General features: G+C 41.8%; 1 protein-coding gene across 1 annotated transcript; it reads left to right on the top strand.

Annotated features, from left to right (window-relative positions):
* Positions 1-289: 289 nt before the first annotated feature.
* Positions 290-769, top strand: LOC308128247 (uncharacterized protein; the record flags this gene model as incomplete). Its single annotated transcript, XM_080493952.1, has 1 exon — positions 290-769. The coding sequence occupies one exon, from the start codon at positions 290-292 to the stop codon at positions 767-769; it is 480 nt and encodes a 159-aa protein (XP_080350078.1).
* Between the last annotated feature and the right edge of the window lie 13,851 nt (positions 770-14,620).

Here is a 14,620-nt window from a genome sequence, read left to right as displayed (position 1 = left end):
TTTGTACAACTTAAATATCTAATCAGCAAACATTGTGCATAATAATGAATAAGGAACTGACTGATCTTTCTCGCAGGGGTTGGGGTTGGGGTTGGGGTTGGGGTTGGGGTTGGGGTTGGGGTTGGGGTTGGGGTTGGGGGTTGGGGTTGGGGTTGGGGTTGGGGTTGGGGTTGGGGTTGGGGTTGGGCATTCGAAAAGTCCGCCCACCAAAATGATCATCTACTCATATATCCAGATTAAAACTCGATGGAAGGGGTTTGTTGAAGGAATCTTTATATCAAGTTGAGAGATGGGCAAGAACTATCGCAACTACTCTGGCACGTTTCATACGCCAAGGAGGCCTTTCGAGAAGGAAAGACTTGATTCTGAGCTCAGGCTTGTTGGCAAGTATGGCCTTAAGTGCAAAAGGGAAGTTTGGAGGGTGCAGCTTGTACTTGCCAAATTGAGAAAGGCTGCTCGAGAATTGCTCACTCTTGAGGATAAAAACCCCAAGAGAATATTTGAGGGTTCCGCCCTTCTCCGGCGTATGGTTCGGTATGGGTTGCTAGACGAGAGTATGAGAAAGTTGGATCACGTCTTATCTTTGAAAGTTGAGCAGTTCATGGAGCGCAGGCTCCAAACTGTGATTCACAAGGAGACCATCGCCCGTTCTGTGCATCATGCACGAGTGCTGCTTCGTCATCGCCACATCAGAGTAGGGAAGCGAATGGTGGACATCCCATCCTTCATGGTGCGCAAGATCAACGACAAATCAATAGGCCATCCCTAAGCCTCTCCCATGTCAGGTGGTAAAGCAGGCCGGACCAAGCGCAAGAACGAAAAGAACAAGAAGAAATGATCTCCATCATAAATAATTATGGATCAATAACAAAAAGAAGGTAAGAAGAAAAGCCCTAGTCCATGCTGCGTGTGCACGGAAGAGAGAGATGTTCTCAGTCATTGCAGGATCTAGCAAGGTGACTAGAACTGTAAGGCTGTTCATGACAAGTATAGAGAGTGCATGGCTTCATACGGGTTCAAAGTAGCATGATGATAACTGCTGATAGATCATGATGTGCATTTGGAATAGAAATATCATCTTCTTTTTATGTAGGTCACCCGATCTGTTGCCTTTTCTACCATTACTGCACTTTCTCTTTCGGTGCGATTCAGCTTTTAGAGCAGTCTGGGAAAATTGAAACTTGTCTTGTGTCCTCTTGAGCGAAATTCCTCAATAGAATCATCTAGCTGCTTGCGAATGTCATTTCCTAGTTGGAACACCTTCCCATTCTGTGCAATATTTTTACTGACTGTCTGTTGAAGCTACCCGTACATTTTGTTAAGAGACCTTGCTCGTATCCTGCCTCCCAGCAATCTGTTCAAAGCCTCTTCATCTGCAGTGATTACCTTTTCTTATTAAGCAGGTGGTGTAGGTGTAGAGATAGGTTGTCGAGATTGTCTTACACTGTCGAGATTAGTGAGATAGAAGTTTTCCATATCAGCCAGGGGATCTTATCTGACTGGCTCTTGCATCATATGGATTGTCTCCTAACCATGAGCTTATAGCAGCCTAGCCATATCTCTAGAAGCCTATTCAACAACTCTCTTGATACGCATCTTTCTGATAAGAAGAAGACTTAAACCTGCCATTGAACACAAGCCGAGCCACCTGATTTTTCAGCCTAGAATCTCTGCGACTCGCTTCTTGAAAAAGAAAGGTTTTCTTCCAGAGTTTTTGGGCATCGTCAAAGTTTAATATGAACTCTGCTAGTTCTTGTGTCTGGCATTGTTATCCTGAACAAAGCAGACGGCCCGTACCATTCTCCATCAGCATTATCTGAACTGCCTTGTGACAGCATTTTGAGTATGGAGTTACGACAGCATCTGGTAAGAGGCATACCTGAAAAAAGACAGTAGTAGCTTAGCGTTAGATCGTGCTGACCAGAAATGATGTTAAAGGAGTGGAAGTTGATTTCATAGAAAATGTTTTCAGCAATTTGGAATAGCAAATGGCTGCGGGAGTCAATATTTGGGATGGTCTGGACATGCTCGGGGAAGTTCACTTATCATCATTTTACACTCTCGTATTGACTGTCTGAAATTTTCTGGTCAGCAAGCTACTCTGTACGAAATAAATGGTGGGGAATTTCTTTGATTCTACAAACACTAGCTTGTCCACCTTGCGCTAGGGCTAAGGAAGTTTAGGTTTGGGGTTAGGGAGATAAACTTTTTCTTTTGACAGTTCTGCCTGCAAGGGTTGTGAATAGAACTGGGTAGTGGTGTGTTGTACCACCTTGCCGCGATGGATTTTCCCAATTGAATCTCTTCGAGAGGTGGGTCCACGAGCATGAATGGCTGGTTTGCTCATGCTATGAAACGGTTGATTAAATATGTAGGTTAAGAAACCTAGGCTCAACACTCGTGCTGAACATGTGATCAATGAAAATCGCAAAAGGCTTGACGATATGCGTTTGCACCAGGAAAGCCAGAACACCAAGCTGTTAAAGATCCAGCAACAGGAAAGGGAAGTTGACAAATAATACCAGCTCAAGAAGCAAAAGAACTCTTAAACTATAAAATTCCTTGCAGAAGAGGAAGAAGTCTTTGAAAGGGAGCAAGAAAAAATCCTGCTTAATTTCCAGGAGCAGCGTGAGATCATCGTCAGCAATGAGAAGAAGCGTAGGCTTGAAGAGGAGAAGAAAGAACAGCTTTAAATTTCTATTAGACAACGCAAGGGCAATATCGAGTCCAAACGGCAAGAAGTGAACAGGAAAAGAGACCACGAAACTTTCCTACGTCAGTAGATCTAAAAACATCGCATATATGAAGACTTCCTCAAACGGGTGATGACAGTCTAGAACCAGGCCAACGCCTAGAGCGAGTAAATAAACGTTCAACCCATCATCGACCGCTACAACAAGCTGCAACAGGAAAGCCAACGCTACCGTGAAGGACGGCTCTAAATCTAGAAGAGTACGGGTGTGTTTGCCAAGTAGCTGTTAAAGGAAAAGAATTTATATGAGGACAAGCTGCTGAGCTACACCAGCTAGCTCAACGAGTTGAAGATTTCAGTTGAGAAATTAACTGAGACGAATTTGTAGCTTGAAAATGAAATCGAGGAGAAGATCTGCTAAAACAACAGTAAGAATGTGGACTATTTTCAAACCATATTTTGCATAAAGAACATGTACAATATGCTGCGAGAAAGTTACACGCCAGGGTACGTGCCTCGAGAATAGATGGACTCAACTAAGAGCATACTTGACAAACTCTACTTCATCAAGGAGTATTATCGCGCTTTCCTAAAGCCTGAAGAAAAGCGCAAAAAGTGATATAAATTATCGTATCATGGGTCAAACCACAGAACTTTAAACCTTCCATCCTGCACGATTTCCTCATGATCAGCGCGGCAATATTGACCAATTCTTGCATCTTGAGAGTGAGTCCATCCAGAAGTGCAAGCAAACGCCCTTTCAAGGATCAAGGCTAGCCAGTCGATCTCCTCAACTCTTTGCCTAACAAGAAGGTGCCAATTTGTAAAAACTCATACGAGAGCAACAGGGCTATTCTCTCTTCCCTGAGGAAGACCTGATCAAGGTACTGGAAAGCGTAACCTACGGACTGGCCTACATGCAAAAAAAGAAATGCGCGTATCTAAGTGTTTGCCCCAGTCATATCCTCTACTACAGATGTGATTTGAATTACCAGCAAAGCGAGCGTACAAGCTGGCTTCTCCACTCCTCACAGAGCCAGATGGGATTTCTTCCTCAGCAAGATCATACGCCCACGCCCCTGAGATCCTCCAAAAAATGTTAAAAAAAGAGCCCCTTCCTTCCAGTCCATCTGACCTTGGAAAAGCAGATATCTTTTCGCTAGGGATGGTGATGCTGGAGATGGCCAGCATGCGTTCTTTCAGTGACTGCTACATTCGAGGTGAATTGAGTTCCGAGCGGTTAGAAAGCAGAGTACAGGAGCAAGAGAAGAACTACTCTTAGACTTTTATCAAGTACTTAGGAGTATTTCTCTAAACCAACCCTGAGAACAGAATGGATCCTTTTGAAATGTCATTGTTCTTAAACAATGAGATCAATATCAAGCCACTGTTTAAGCAGCAACAGGCGCCTACATACCAACCCACTACTTCTAATATTACAGTTCCCTATCCTACTTCAAGTAACCCAGAGCCCACATCCTCCTATCCAACTACGTCCTACATGACATCATCAACCCCATCTAACCCCCCTCCAACCGTATCCTACCCCACATCCTACCATCACTCCTCTTCATACACAAGCCCCTCATACCCAACATCATACCAACCTAGCACAAGCCCCCAGCCACCTAGCAGTCCATACAGAAAATGATGACCCTCATAAAAACATATGCATAATTAAAATGAATGGTTTTAGTTGGGTTATGGTTGAATCGGTAATAGATCGATTTGTAATGGTGATGCTTATAATTATATTAGGGGTTAATTAGAGTTTAATTATTTATGGAGGTAGTAGGGGTTGGGGTTGGGGTTGGGGTTGGGGTTGGGGTTGGGGTTGGGGTTGGGGTTGGGGTTGGGGTTGGGGTTGGGGTTGGGGTTGGGGTTGGGGTTGGGGTTGGGGTTGGGGTTGGGGTTGGGGTTGGGGTTGGGGTTGGGGTTGGGGTTGGGGTTGGGGGCCTCTGAGACACTAAAAGAATGCTTTGAGCTACTCAAAAAGGAAGAGCAAATAGCCTGTATCTACCACCAATCATGGGCCCTGTACTAACAAATTCTAGTGATTCTCCAGCGCAGTGCCATTCTCTCTCAACTATCTAACCACTAACAAGCCGCCCAAACTGCTCTCTTGCTGAAATAAATCATTGGCAAACTAGCCAATGCCTATAAACAGATTGGATCTTATGCTCTTTCGAACATTGATAAAGAGGATAGCTAGAGTATCTGTTTTAAAGGGGAGGTAGGAGCTTGGATGCTTCGAGTGACAGCTGAGATAAAAAGTCTGCTGCAAACCAGCAAACAAGCCTATCTTTAGAAAGCCAAGATGATCTACTCCTGGCGGTAGGAAACTCGGGACAATGAAAAATAGTTGAGGTTGACTTTCCCTGATCGCAATCTCATACCCTCTTTCATATCCAAAAAGAAATCCACCTTTTCTGATGAGTTCAGCATCGGTTCAATCATCATCTTACATCCTGTCTAATAGACCACCAATTTTACGATCACTTCCACTCTTTTTCAACTAACCTCACACTTTGTATAGCTCATCTTCACATTCTCAGCATGTTTCTTCACCATGTCGAATGAAATCCAACGAACCACCAGCATGGAGGCCAAATAAGATCATGTCTACTATCTGATGGCCCTTGACTGCGCCTTCCGCTTTTTTGATGTTGATTTGTGCATACAGGAGAATGCTGGTAAATACCTATCTAACAAAATTCAGGCTTAATCTGCAGGTAGTAAGTGAAGAGCCTTCCATCATAATCTCAGAAGACAATCCGTAGGCAATTATCCCTTCATAACAGAAGAAAAAGTCTAAGCATAAAAGCAAGACCAGAATCAAGGCCAAATCTAAAAAAATATGAATCTTCATTGCCCAGCAGTTTGCATCTCTAGTTTGCCACCCAACATCTTCCAAAGGCTACTTCGTAGTACCAAGCCTTTTTTTACCTCCATTCTGTTCCACTATGAACTAACTCTTTCTGAACTCAAATTTAATGGAGAGTAAAGTTGTAAGAGCTTAAATAGCTGTTCTTATACTCCACTCAGCACGATTTGTCTTATTAATCCTGTCCGAATCTTTTAAAGCAGTTTCAAACTGGTGTATAAATCCAGCTTCCAAAGTTGATCAATTACCACAATTGAATCCTTGCCAGCTTGGAATTTGTCTAGCGATTGGATTTGTTGAATTTTGGCAGATTGGCTGTATCTTTTTGGGTGACTTCAGTGAAGGGCTAAAAGTTCATGCCTTCTTATATCCATTGATAAACTATAAGGTGACCTTTTTTAAGGGCTGGCTATAATCCCCTGCCCATTTTTTTTGAGAGTTCAAGTAATATCCCTGGATTTTCGTCAAGTAACAAAAGACTGACTTGTTTTGCCTATGATAAGAAATACTCAATGGAAGATAGTAACAGCGTCGTCTGGCATTAATCAAGCTTGTGCTGCAACAAGATCAAATCCGATCCAAAGTATGCAAAGTGTGGATGGTTTTCTAAGAATGCAGTCACCAGATTATTCATTATCAAAGCAACACTTTACAAAGCTTTAATCATTCACCATAATGAACAACCAAATGATAAATAAATATATGCCGATCAGAGAATCTTTATCTTTCCGCTTGGAGTGACCAGTAAACCATCGACTCGTTTGAAATGATTCAAGCATTCTTCAATGTCTGATTACATCAGTCCGTGTGCATGTACTCTAGGTCTTATCTCATCCATGCTTGCTTCTTTATTAACGTTGTTATCGCACACCTCAGAAATTATACGCAATACCTTGTGGATGGCCTTCTTCTCTTTAGAAAAGACTGCTTCAGAGTCAATTGCTGAGAGGCCATGATTTTGGTCTATTCCATCAACCTCACAGCCTCAGCAAAGTCCTACTCCCTCACTTCAGAGTCAAATCTGAGCCTAGCCCTAGCAGATGCCAGCCTCAACAAAGCCAATAGGTTTCTAGGAGTCACTCTTGTCTCCTTCTTAACATCTGACTAGGTTCTGAGCCGGACATATTTTTCAGCAATTATACCTTGCAAAGACTCTGAGATTACTGGGTTGTACCTACGAGCAGATGAGATATAAGCTCGTAGCAGGGCAGATGAAAAAGTGTTGCTCTCCTGGCTACGCATGTGAGTGCTAAGAATCTTTCTGGAAAGAGCCTCATCTTCTGTGCTGTTGTCTATAAGCAAAAATATCAAATCAAACCGGGACATCAAAGCAGCTGGCAATTTTATATTCTCTTATACTGTCCGATTTTTATCATACCTGCCATAAAAGGGATTTGCAGCAGCTAGAATAGAAGAACGTGCATTCAAAGTGGCTACAATCCCAGCTTTTGCAATTGAAACTGATTGCTGTTACATCACCTCGTGGATTGCAGTCCGGTCATTTTCTTACATTTTGTCAAATTCGTCAATACAGCAAACCCCTGTATCTGCCAGTACAAGTGCTCCACCTTATAGAGTCAATTCATTTGTAACAGGGTCTCGCTTAACACTCGCGGTCAAACCCACTCCTGAACTTCCTTTACCAGTTGTGTACACTCCACGAGGACTGAGAAAGCTGACTCTCTTAAGGAACTGACTCTTAGCTACACCAGGGTCTCCAATGAGTGCAATATTGATATCCCCTCGTATGCGCATCCCATCACTTTTGGTAATCCCTGCTCCACTTACCAACTGAAGTAACAATGCCTTTTTGATACTAAGCATGCCATAAACCTCAGGAGAGATTGACTGTGCAAGATGGTCAAACAAGTCCTCATCTGAGAACAGTCTGCGAATATTCTATATCTAGTCAGTAAGGCTTTGGGTGAAAGTAAGTTCGTTGTATCTCTGCTTTTACCGGGTTATTTTAGAGGCTTCAATGTATGATGTGAACAGAAAGTTGGTACGATTACGGCTCGACCTCTAAAAGGGAAGTAAAGTTCCTTGCACGTTTATTATATCCCCAGGGGAGCATTGACGGACATTGTCCCTTTTAGCTACGATTGTAAAGGTTCGAGGTACTCCTCCTTCTTAAAGCTGGTCAGAAGTCTCTTGCACCTTGATTTCCTGATAGGCCACCATCTTAGAAGTGCCTGGCTGGATCGATATTTTGCCATGACTTTTCCTTTAAACGCAAACTTTTGAAACACATTCAGTCAAAGGCAGAAAATCAGGCCTGCCATCTACATCTTGGTAGATTTAGTGTCCACACAGATCACAATTGTAGGTAGCTACGATCATCTGTGGCTTTACATCACTTACTCTGACTACAAGAGCACGGATTGCAACTGAGTGGCCTAGCAGAGTAGCATTTAACTTGCCGACAGAAAGCGCCTTCTCCTCAGGCCTTTCTTTCACGAAGTAAGTGTTGAAGTGAAGATAAAGTCGAAGTGGTAATCTCTATCCTTTCTCTCGATTGTCCCTATCCTGGAAATTACTCATGCGCTGTTCCCAGAGTGTGGTTTAATGGGCGATTCTGAGTTTTTCCTAGGGTGTCAGGTCCTTGTTCCTTTTGGGCATGAGTTCAAAGACAACCTCATTGAAAATTTATTCATACCTTTTGGTGTTGCTCATGATGTGCTTAGGGATGGATTCTTCTCCCTTGTTGCGGAAGAATTCTTCCAAGTCCTTGAAGCAGATCTCCAAGCGTTCTGATTCTCGATTGGCAAGAGCCCCTGGTGAGCAAATGACGATAAGCATTTTATACTTATTGCGACCGTACTGAGTTGACTCCTTAAGCGAGGCATCCACCCATTCTTGTAAGAACTAAGTAATTTTAGTTCTCTCCAGCTTGTAGTTGACCTGAACTTCCTTCTTCTTGTACATATTATTTTTAGGCGCTTAATTACATTGGCGCACAAATTATCATCGCCCTTTATTACTGGTGCTATCTTCCCTCTTTATATTATCAATCATTTCTTTTAGGAGTTTGCCTTTGTCCATGCTTAGGCGATTGTCCTCTTCATGCTGTCGTCTCCATCTGTGTACATCTTTTTCATCATGTCCATCAAAGCACCGTTCGGGTCCTCCTTCCCTTTTTTCTCATCTTTGTCGACCAAACTCTCCTTCCAAGCCAAACTCGACCAATGCGAAGAAGCAGCTTTAACAAGAGTCACTTGTACTGAGTTGTTCTTGACCTTCCATTTACACTGATCAGGAACAATTTTTTAACACAGCTTGGGAATCCTCAATCTTAAATTTTGCCCTTTGTAGCCGAGTATTTAGAGCTAAAAGGCCTCACCTTCAAATTTAACATTCACCTTGCCTTCACATTCTGCCTTTACCTCAGGGAGACTTAAGATTACAATCACGTTAAGCCCTTCCTGGTCCCAAGAGTATTTTGTAACATTGGTGTAGGAAATAACTTTGGCAGGATCAGGTTTGACAGGGTCGACTTTCTTAGGCATAAGGGTAGTCAGTTCCGATATAGCCTTTGTTAGAAGTTGCTTGGAGTGAGCTCTCTCAGCTTTGCTTAACAAAGTGTTCAACTCTTCTAGATCCTTCTCCAGATCAGAAATCATTATTGACTATCAATCACTTATGCAGGCGAGCTGATCAAAATGTTTGAGACAGGCTTCATCCATGCTCTCGTATAATCCTACCACGTCTAGCTGCAAGATATCGCATTCCCTCCAGTCAGACATCCAACCGATGGCACAGTCCTCCCCAAATCACCATGCACAAATTCTTTGATGTAGGTGCCAGCACTAGACAGTACCAAAAGCACCCCCATCCTAAGACTAAACATTCTGATTTTAGCTCGGTGGATGATCTTCCTTCTAGTCATAAGGGTTCTCCTGTGCAGCACTCTTATAGGTGTTTTCTGGTCAAGTTGCAAATCCTTTATCCCATCGATAGTTGTCAAATCTCTAGGTTCTCTCTCAAACAAAACCACGCAGGAATAGGCCTTGACCTTCTAGTCCTCATACTTCTTAAGAATGTGAAAACCTGAAGTGTCTGTCTGGATCAACCCATACACCTTCACTAGCTTGCTCTTCTGATTTATCTGTGCTTGGATATCCGGGATATTCTCAATGTTGGATTTTCGAGGGTTGACTATTTACAGCATGAAAGGGCGACCTTCTCCAAGCATTCTTACATCGATATCCTACCTCCCTCCTGAATGGAATTTAGATCGCCCTTACTCTGGCTTGTTAAAATACAGTGGGAGTACATGTTGATCGATCTCTTCTTGAATACTTGTCTCAAAGGGTGCTTGGCCATTGATAATCCATGGAGTTTGAGGTAGATACCTTGAAAATTTAACATATCGGCCAATTAGATAGTGACTGCATGAAGAAAGGGCAATATTATAGGTAGTCGCAAGCCCTTCAGGAGGAGGCTTGCCTTGCAAAGGACCTAGAAGAAGTTATGTTTAGAGGGCTAATATTTTGTTGAGATAGTGGGCGTTGATGAACTTGGTTTATAGTGGCTTTTACAAGTCCATCTTACCCTTCTTCATGGAATAGGCGGCATCTTTCCCTTCTTATGGGCGGACTCAATCTACTGCTTCCTTATGAACTCTTTGAAAGGATGGAAGGCGAGTTGGTCCGCATCTCCGTTCTAATAGCTAATCGTCACAATGAACTACTCACTTTCAATCGAGCTGCTCTTATCGATTTAACTTGCCAGCCTTGGTGCTAATACTGCCTTAAGCACGGTCTTGAGCTACACAGGAACTTATGCTATTTCAAGGCCTGGACATGATTTTTTAAGGAAAAGAAGCATCTGCTTTTCACGCAGTACGATCACGTTCGGAAGATGAACGTTTAACTTGAACTGAAGGAATGCATAGTTCTAGGATGTGATGAGCTTGGCTAAATTCTGGATGAATTAAGGTCTATCCAGCATGGGTAAGATATCCTGGCAGATACAGCAGACAGGGCCATCCGAGGATTATATCCTCGTCTTGTAGAGCTAAAAGTTTTGACACTTCACCAAGCGCAATGCACAACGAGTGCACACTCCTAGCTTGACCAAATATGCAACAGGGTCACATTCCATGTATTGTATAAATGATATCAGTAATATGACGCTCATTGATGCTTTTGCTTTAGTTTGGATAGAAGGTCAGACATTTCAGAGTCAGTGGCTTTTATGGTGGCTCTCCAGTCCTTGCTGCTTTTCATATTTGAGCGGACGATGCTTAATCCTTTGCTCTTTGCAGGCATTATCGATGACCAAGGGCTCTTACTATCTTCTTCAAGCTTGGAAGATTTAACTTACTTGCTGATTCCACTCTTTTCACCGTTAGCAATATCAAGTTGTCCTGCTTTCTTCACAAATTTCAACTCGTTTTCTTTAGGAGCCTGGTATTTAAGTAGACAGATCTCCAACTTGATACCTTTCCTACTCTCAGGGACAGGCTTGAGCCAGGCCAACATTGACTTCCCCAGATTTGAGGCAACATGATTAATGAGCAGTTTAACTCACAGATCTGCCCGTCCACTTCCACCCTTAAAATCCCTTCACAAGCAGCTTTTCCATGCAACTAGCAGATAAGATAATTCTAGAGTGATTTACATTTGGCACGGCCTAGGACATCCTGCCTGCCCAGTGCAAAATGCTTTTTATAGCCCTCTACCACAATCATGACCTGCTCTCTATAACCAATCAAATTCTTCAAGGTTATTTTTATTGAAGTGCTGCTGTCTTTGTTGTGGTTGCTTTGTTTTTATGTCAGCTGCCGAAGATGGTAGTCACAAGACTTCGAGTATTCAATTGATTCATCTTGAAGTTGTGATCTGTCTTAATCTTGTTGAGATACAAGAGGAGTAGTGTTTAAATTGTTAATGTGAAAGAGCTACACTGGCTTTAAAGGACTATTTTTTTGCTGGTTTTCTTAGAGCATGCACTGTTGACTGATCACCACCATCTCATCTAGAGTCATCCTTTCTTCCATCACCCTCAAACACTTTCTCACCACCGCATGCATTGTTTCCATGAAGTCATCACCATCTTTTTTTCCTTCCTCATTATAGCCCCTCAATTCCATTATGATGTTCATCTCATCTTGCAAAGATGACGGTACACCCATAGCTGATAGGGTAGTCTTGCAGGACATATCTACGTTACATAGTTGTAAGTACCACAGGGAACGTTACATCCAGTTGGATGATTCGTTTATAGGGCTTTACCCATGTAACATGTAATGGAGGAGGCATCCTAGTGCCCATCTGTCGTCTTCCACTTTTTTGGTCGATTATTTTATGTGAAAAAACAAGGTTGAAGAACTGCTCTGGGGAGAGGTAGTCGAGGGCTGTTGGCTTGTCTTGGCAACAGGTGCGAAGGTAAGACTGGTGAGCAACTGGATCAAGGACGAACGGTGATAGTTTGACTTAATGACTATCACTGATCCACACAGTTTGTGGAGTTAGATCCCAATGCACAATGCCCTATGCATGCAACACAGCAACCATCTCAGCTAGTTTCCCAAACACTTTAAAAGCAAAAGCTTTATTGCTTTTAAACTTGTCACAGTCCGCCAATTTGGAAAATCCGTATGACTCTTCATGTGGAGTGACTACGTACATTTACTACTCACCTGCCTATTCCAAATTTATAAGCCTGCTGTTGACAAAGTAGCGAGAACAGTTTGCCAGAAAAGATAGTTTGTCTTTAGACAGACGGGATTTCCTACAGAGATGGATTTGCACCCGAGCGAGTTAGTGCCTATGTGACGCCAATAGCCTATGAGGAGTGATAGCTGGTCAAAACGAGATACATTCCAAAATGGAGTACTCACTTAGCTGTTACATCATAAATAATAATAACCTCAGTTTTTAGGGGGATTTTGTTCATCATAAGCAATGATGATTGTGGCACTGCTCGTTTGATCAGTAGCTAAGACAATTTCTTTAAGCTTTTATTTGATGAATTAGAATAACTCAAAGCTTTCATTTATTATGATGCAAGGAATTTAGCTGCCGGCCATTCATCAGCACCCTCGTTAAAGGAATTTGAGCAACTCCTCATACAGGGAGCGTAGGAAGAAACATCCCAGCCAATCACAGCATGGTTTCAAACAGGAAAGTTACATTTAAAAAATGGGGTGGATCTCTACTGAAGCCAAGTACGACACCATGCCCATCAGAGATATCCTCAAGTAGCAGGACAAACTCAGACAATGCATGAAATTTATGAACAGCGAACTTGCTGCATTGCTCAAGTAAAAGGCTATAAGTTTCAAGCTTAAATCATCCACTCCACTTCGTTCTGTAAGTGATCCTCTGCAAGTGATCTAAAGCGAGTTGCAGAACGGATAAAAACTGATTCGCAACTTTAAGCTAAACCACGCCCAACTACAACAAAGGCTCGAATTCATAAAGCAGGAAGATTTTTATTTTATTTTGTAAAAAAACATCGAATAGACCAAAGAGCGAATCGAGTTGATAAAGAGGGATTTGAAGGATTAGAAAAGATTCAATTCTTTGCGAGGCAAGCGAATTGGCTATTCAAAATAATCTGAATGGCCGAATCTGCTAAGCGATTTATCAAAACTAACAGCTAAGAGAGATTCTCTCGCACAAAGCAATCTATAGAACAAGATCAATTTATAAAAGACCGAGGAGCACACAGAAAGCATCTTACATAGGACAATGGAGCTATAATATGAATATTAAAGCATTACAAAGCTAGAATAAAGCCAACAGGAATTAAAATAAAATGAGAACACAATAAACAAACTTAAAAAATCAATATAGTCCATGCAAAAGGTCTTGAAGTCGACCAAGTAGACTCAACAAAGGAATTATCTCAAAAGGCTGCAAGACATGGAAAAACAGTTGAATGACTCTAATGTCTTATCGTAAAAAATACAGAATGTCAACAGGGAAATATAGGCGCGTAGGATAGAGTTTGAGGATATCAAAAGGACATTGGAAAAGCAACAGAAGCAGGAGACAGGAGGCATACTGGTCACTGCTCTCAAAAGTGATAAAAAGAGATTTGAATAATCAAAGGAGACGTTCAAGACGGCAGAGTAAGAGCCTGAAAAAAGAATTGAAAGTCCAAACAGCACTAAAAAAGAGCTGAGAGAACTCTTAGAGATTGAATAAAAAGAGCCTGATTTCGAGCTTCCAGCCTGACAAAAACTAGTAAAAAAAACTGATAAAAAACATATCTTTATTATCTTGCAATCAATTAAAATAATATCAAATGCAGAAAAAAGTAGGTCCATATGTAATAACAAAAGAAAGTCTAGGGAAGGGTTCCTTCGCAGAAGTGTACAAAGGACATCATAGTTAGAATGAGACCATGGAATATGCAGTTAAAGTCATCCGTAAATCAAGGATTATGCAGGATGAATACCTCATGAGTTCACTTTTCAACTAAATCAACATCCTTAAAACTCTTAAAGATCCTCATATCGTAATGTTGGCGGATGTAGTAGAATCTCCTAATAATTACTACATCATTCAATAATATTGTAGGGATGGAACCCTCCGGCAAATGCTAATTAAGAGAAAGAGACTTCCTGAAGAAGAAGCCCTTCGTCTTTTTAGACAGGTTCTGAGTGGTTTTGTGGCTTTAAGCAGTGTCGGAATCATTCATAGGGACATTAAACCTTAAAATCTTCTCCTCTCTGGTTAAATTCTAAAATTGGCTGATTTTGGCCTGGCCCGCAATCTTGGAAATTACAAATGGCAAAAGTTATAATCTTATGTAGGCACCCCACAATACATGGCCCCTCAATTAGTCACAGGAATCCCTTATACAAGTAAAAGTGACATCTGGTCTCTAGGAATTATACTCTACGAGATGGTAAATGGAAAACATCCATTTCCTATACTTAGTAAGGCTGCAATAAACAAGGATGTCCATTGTTAGTTTTCTGTGCCTGCTTCAAGCCTATTGATAGATTTCGTAGATAAATGTCTTCAAATTGAGTAGGAAAAGCGCCTTTCTTGGAATGAAATATTTTAGCATAAGCTATTCAGAGACCA

Source organism: Lipophrys pholis (assembly GCF_963383615.2).
Source record: "Lipophrys pholis genome assembly, contig: SCAFFOLD_216, whole genome shotgun sequence".
Lineage (NCBI taxonomy): Eukaryota > Metazoa > Chordata > Actinopteri > Blenniiformes > Blenniidae > Lipophrys > Lipophrys pholis.
The sequence above is the reverse complement of the archived record's forward strand: the minus strand, read 5'-3'. Positions and strand labels throughout refer to the sequence as shown.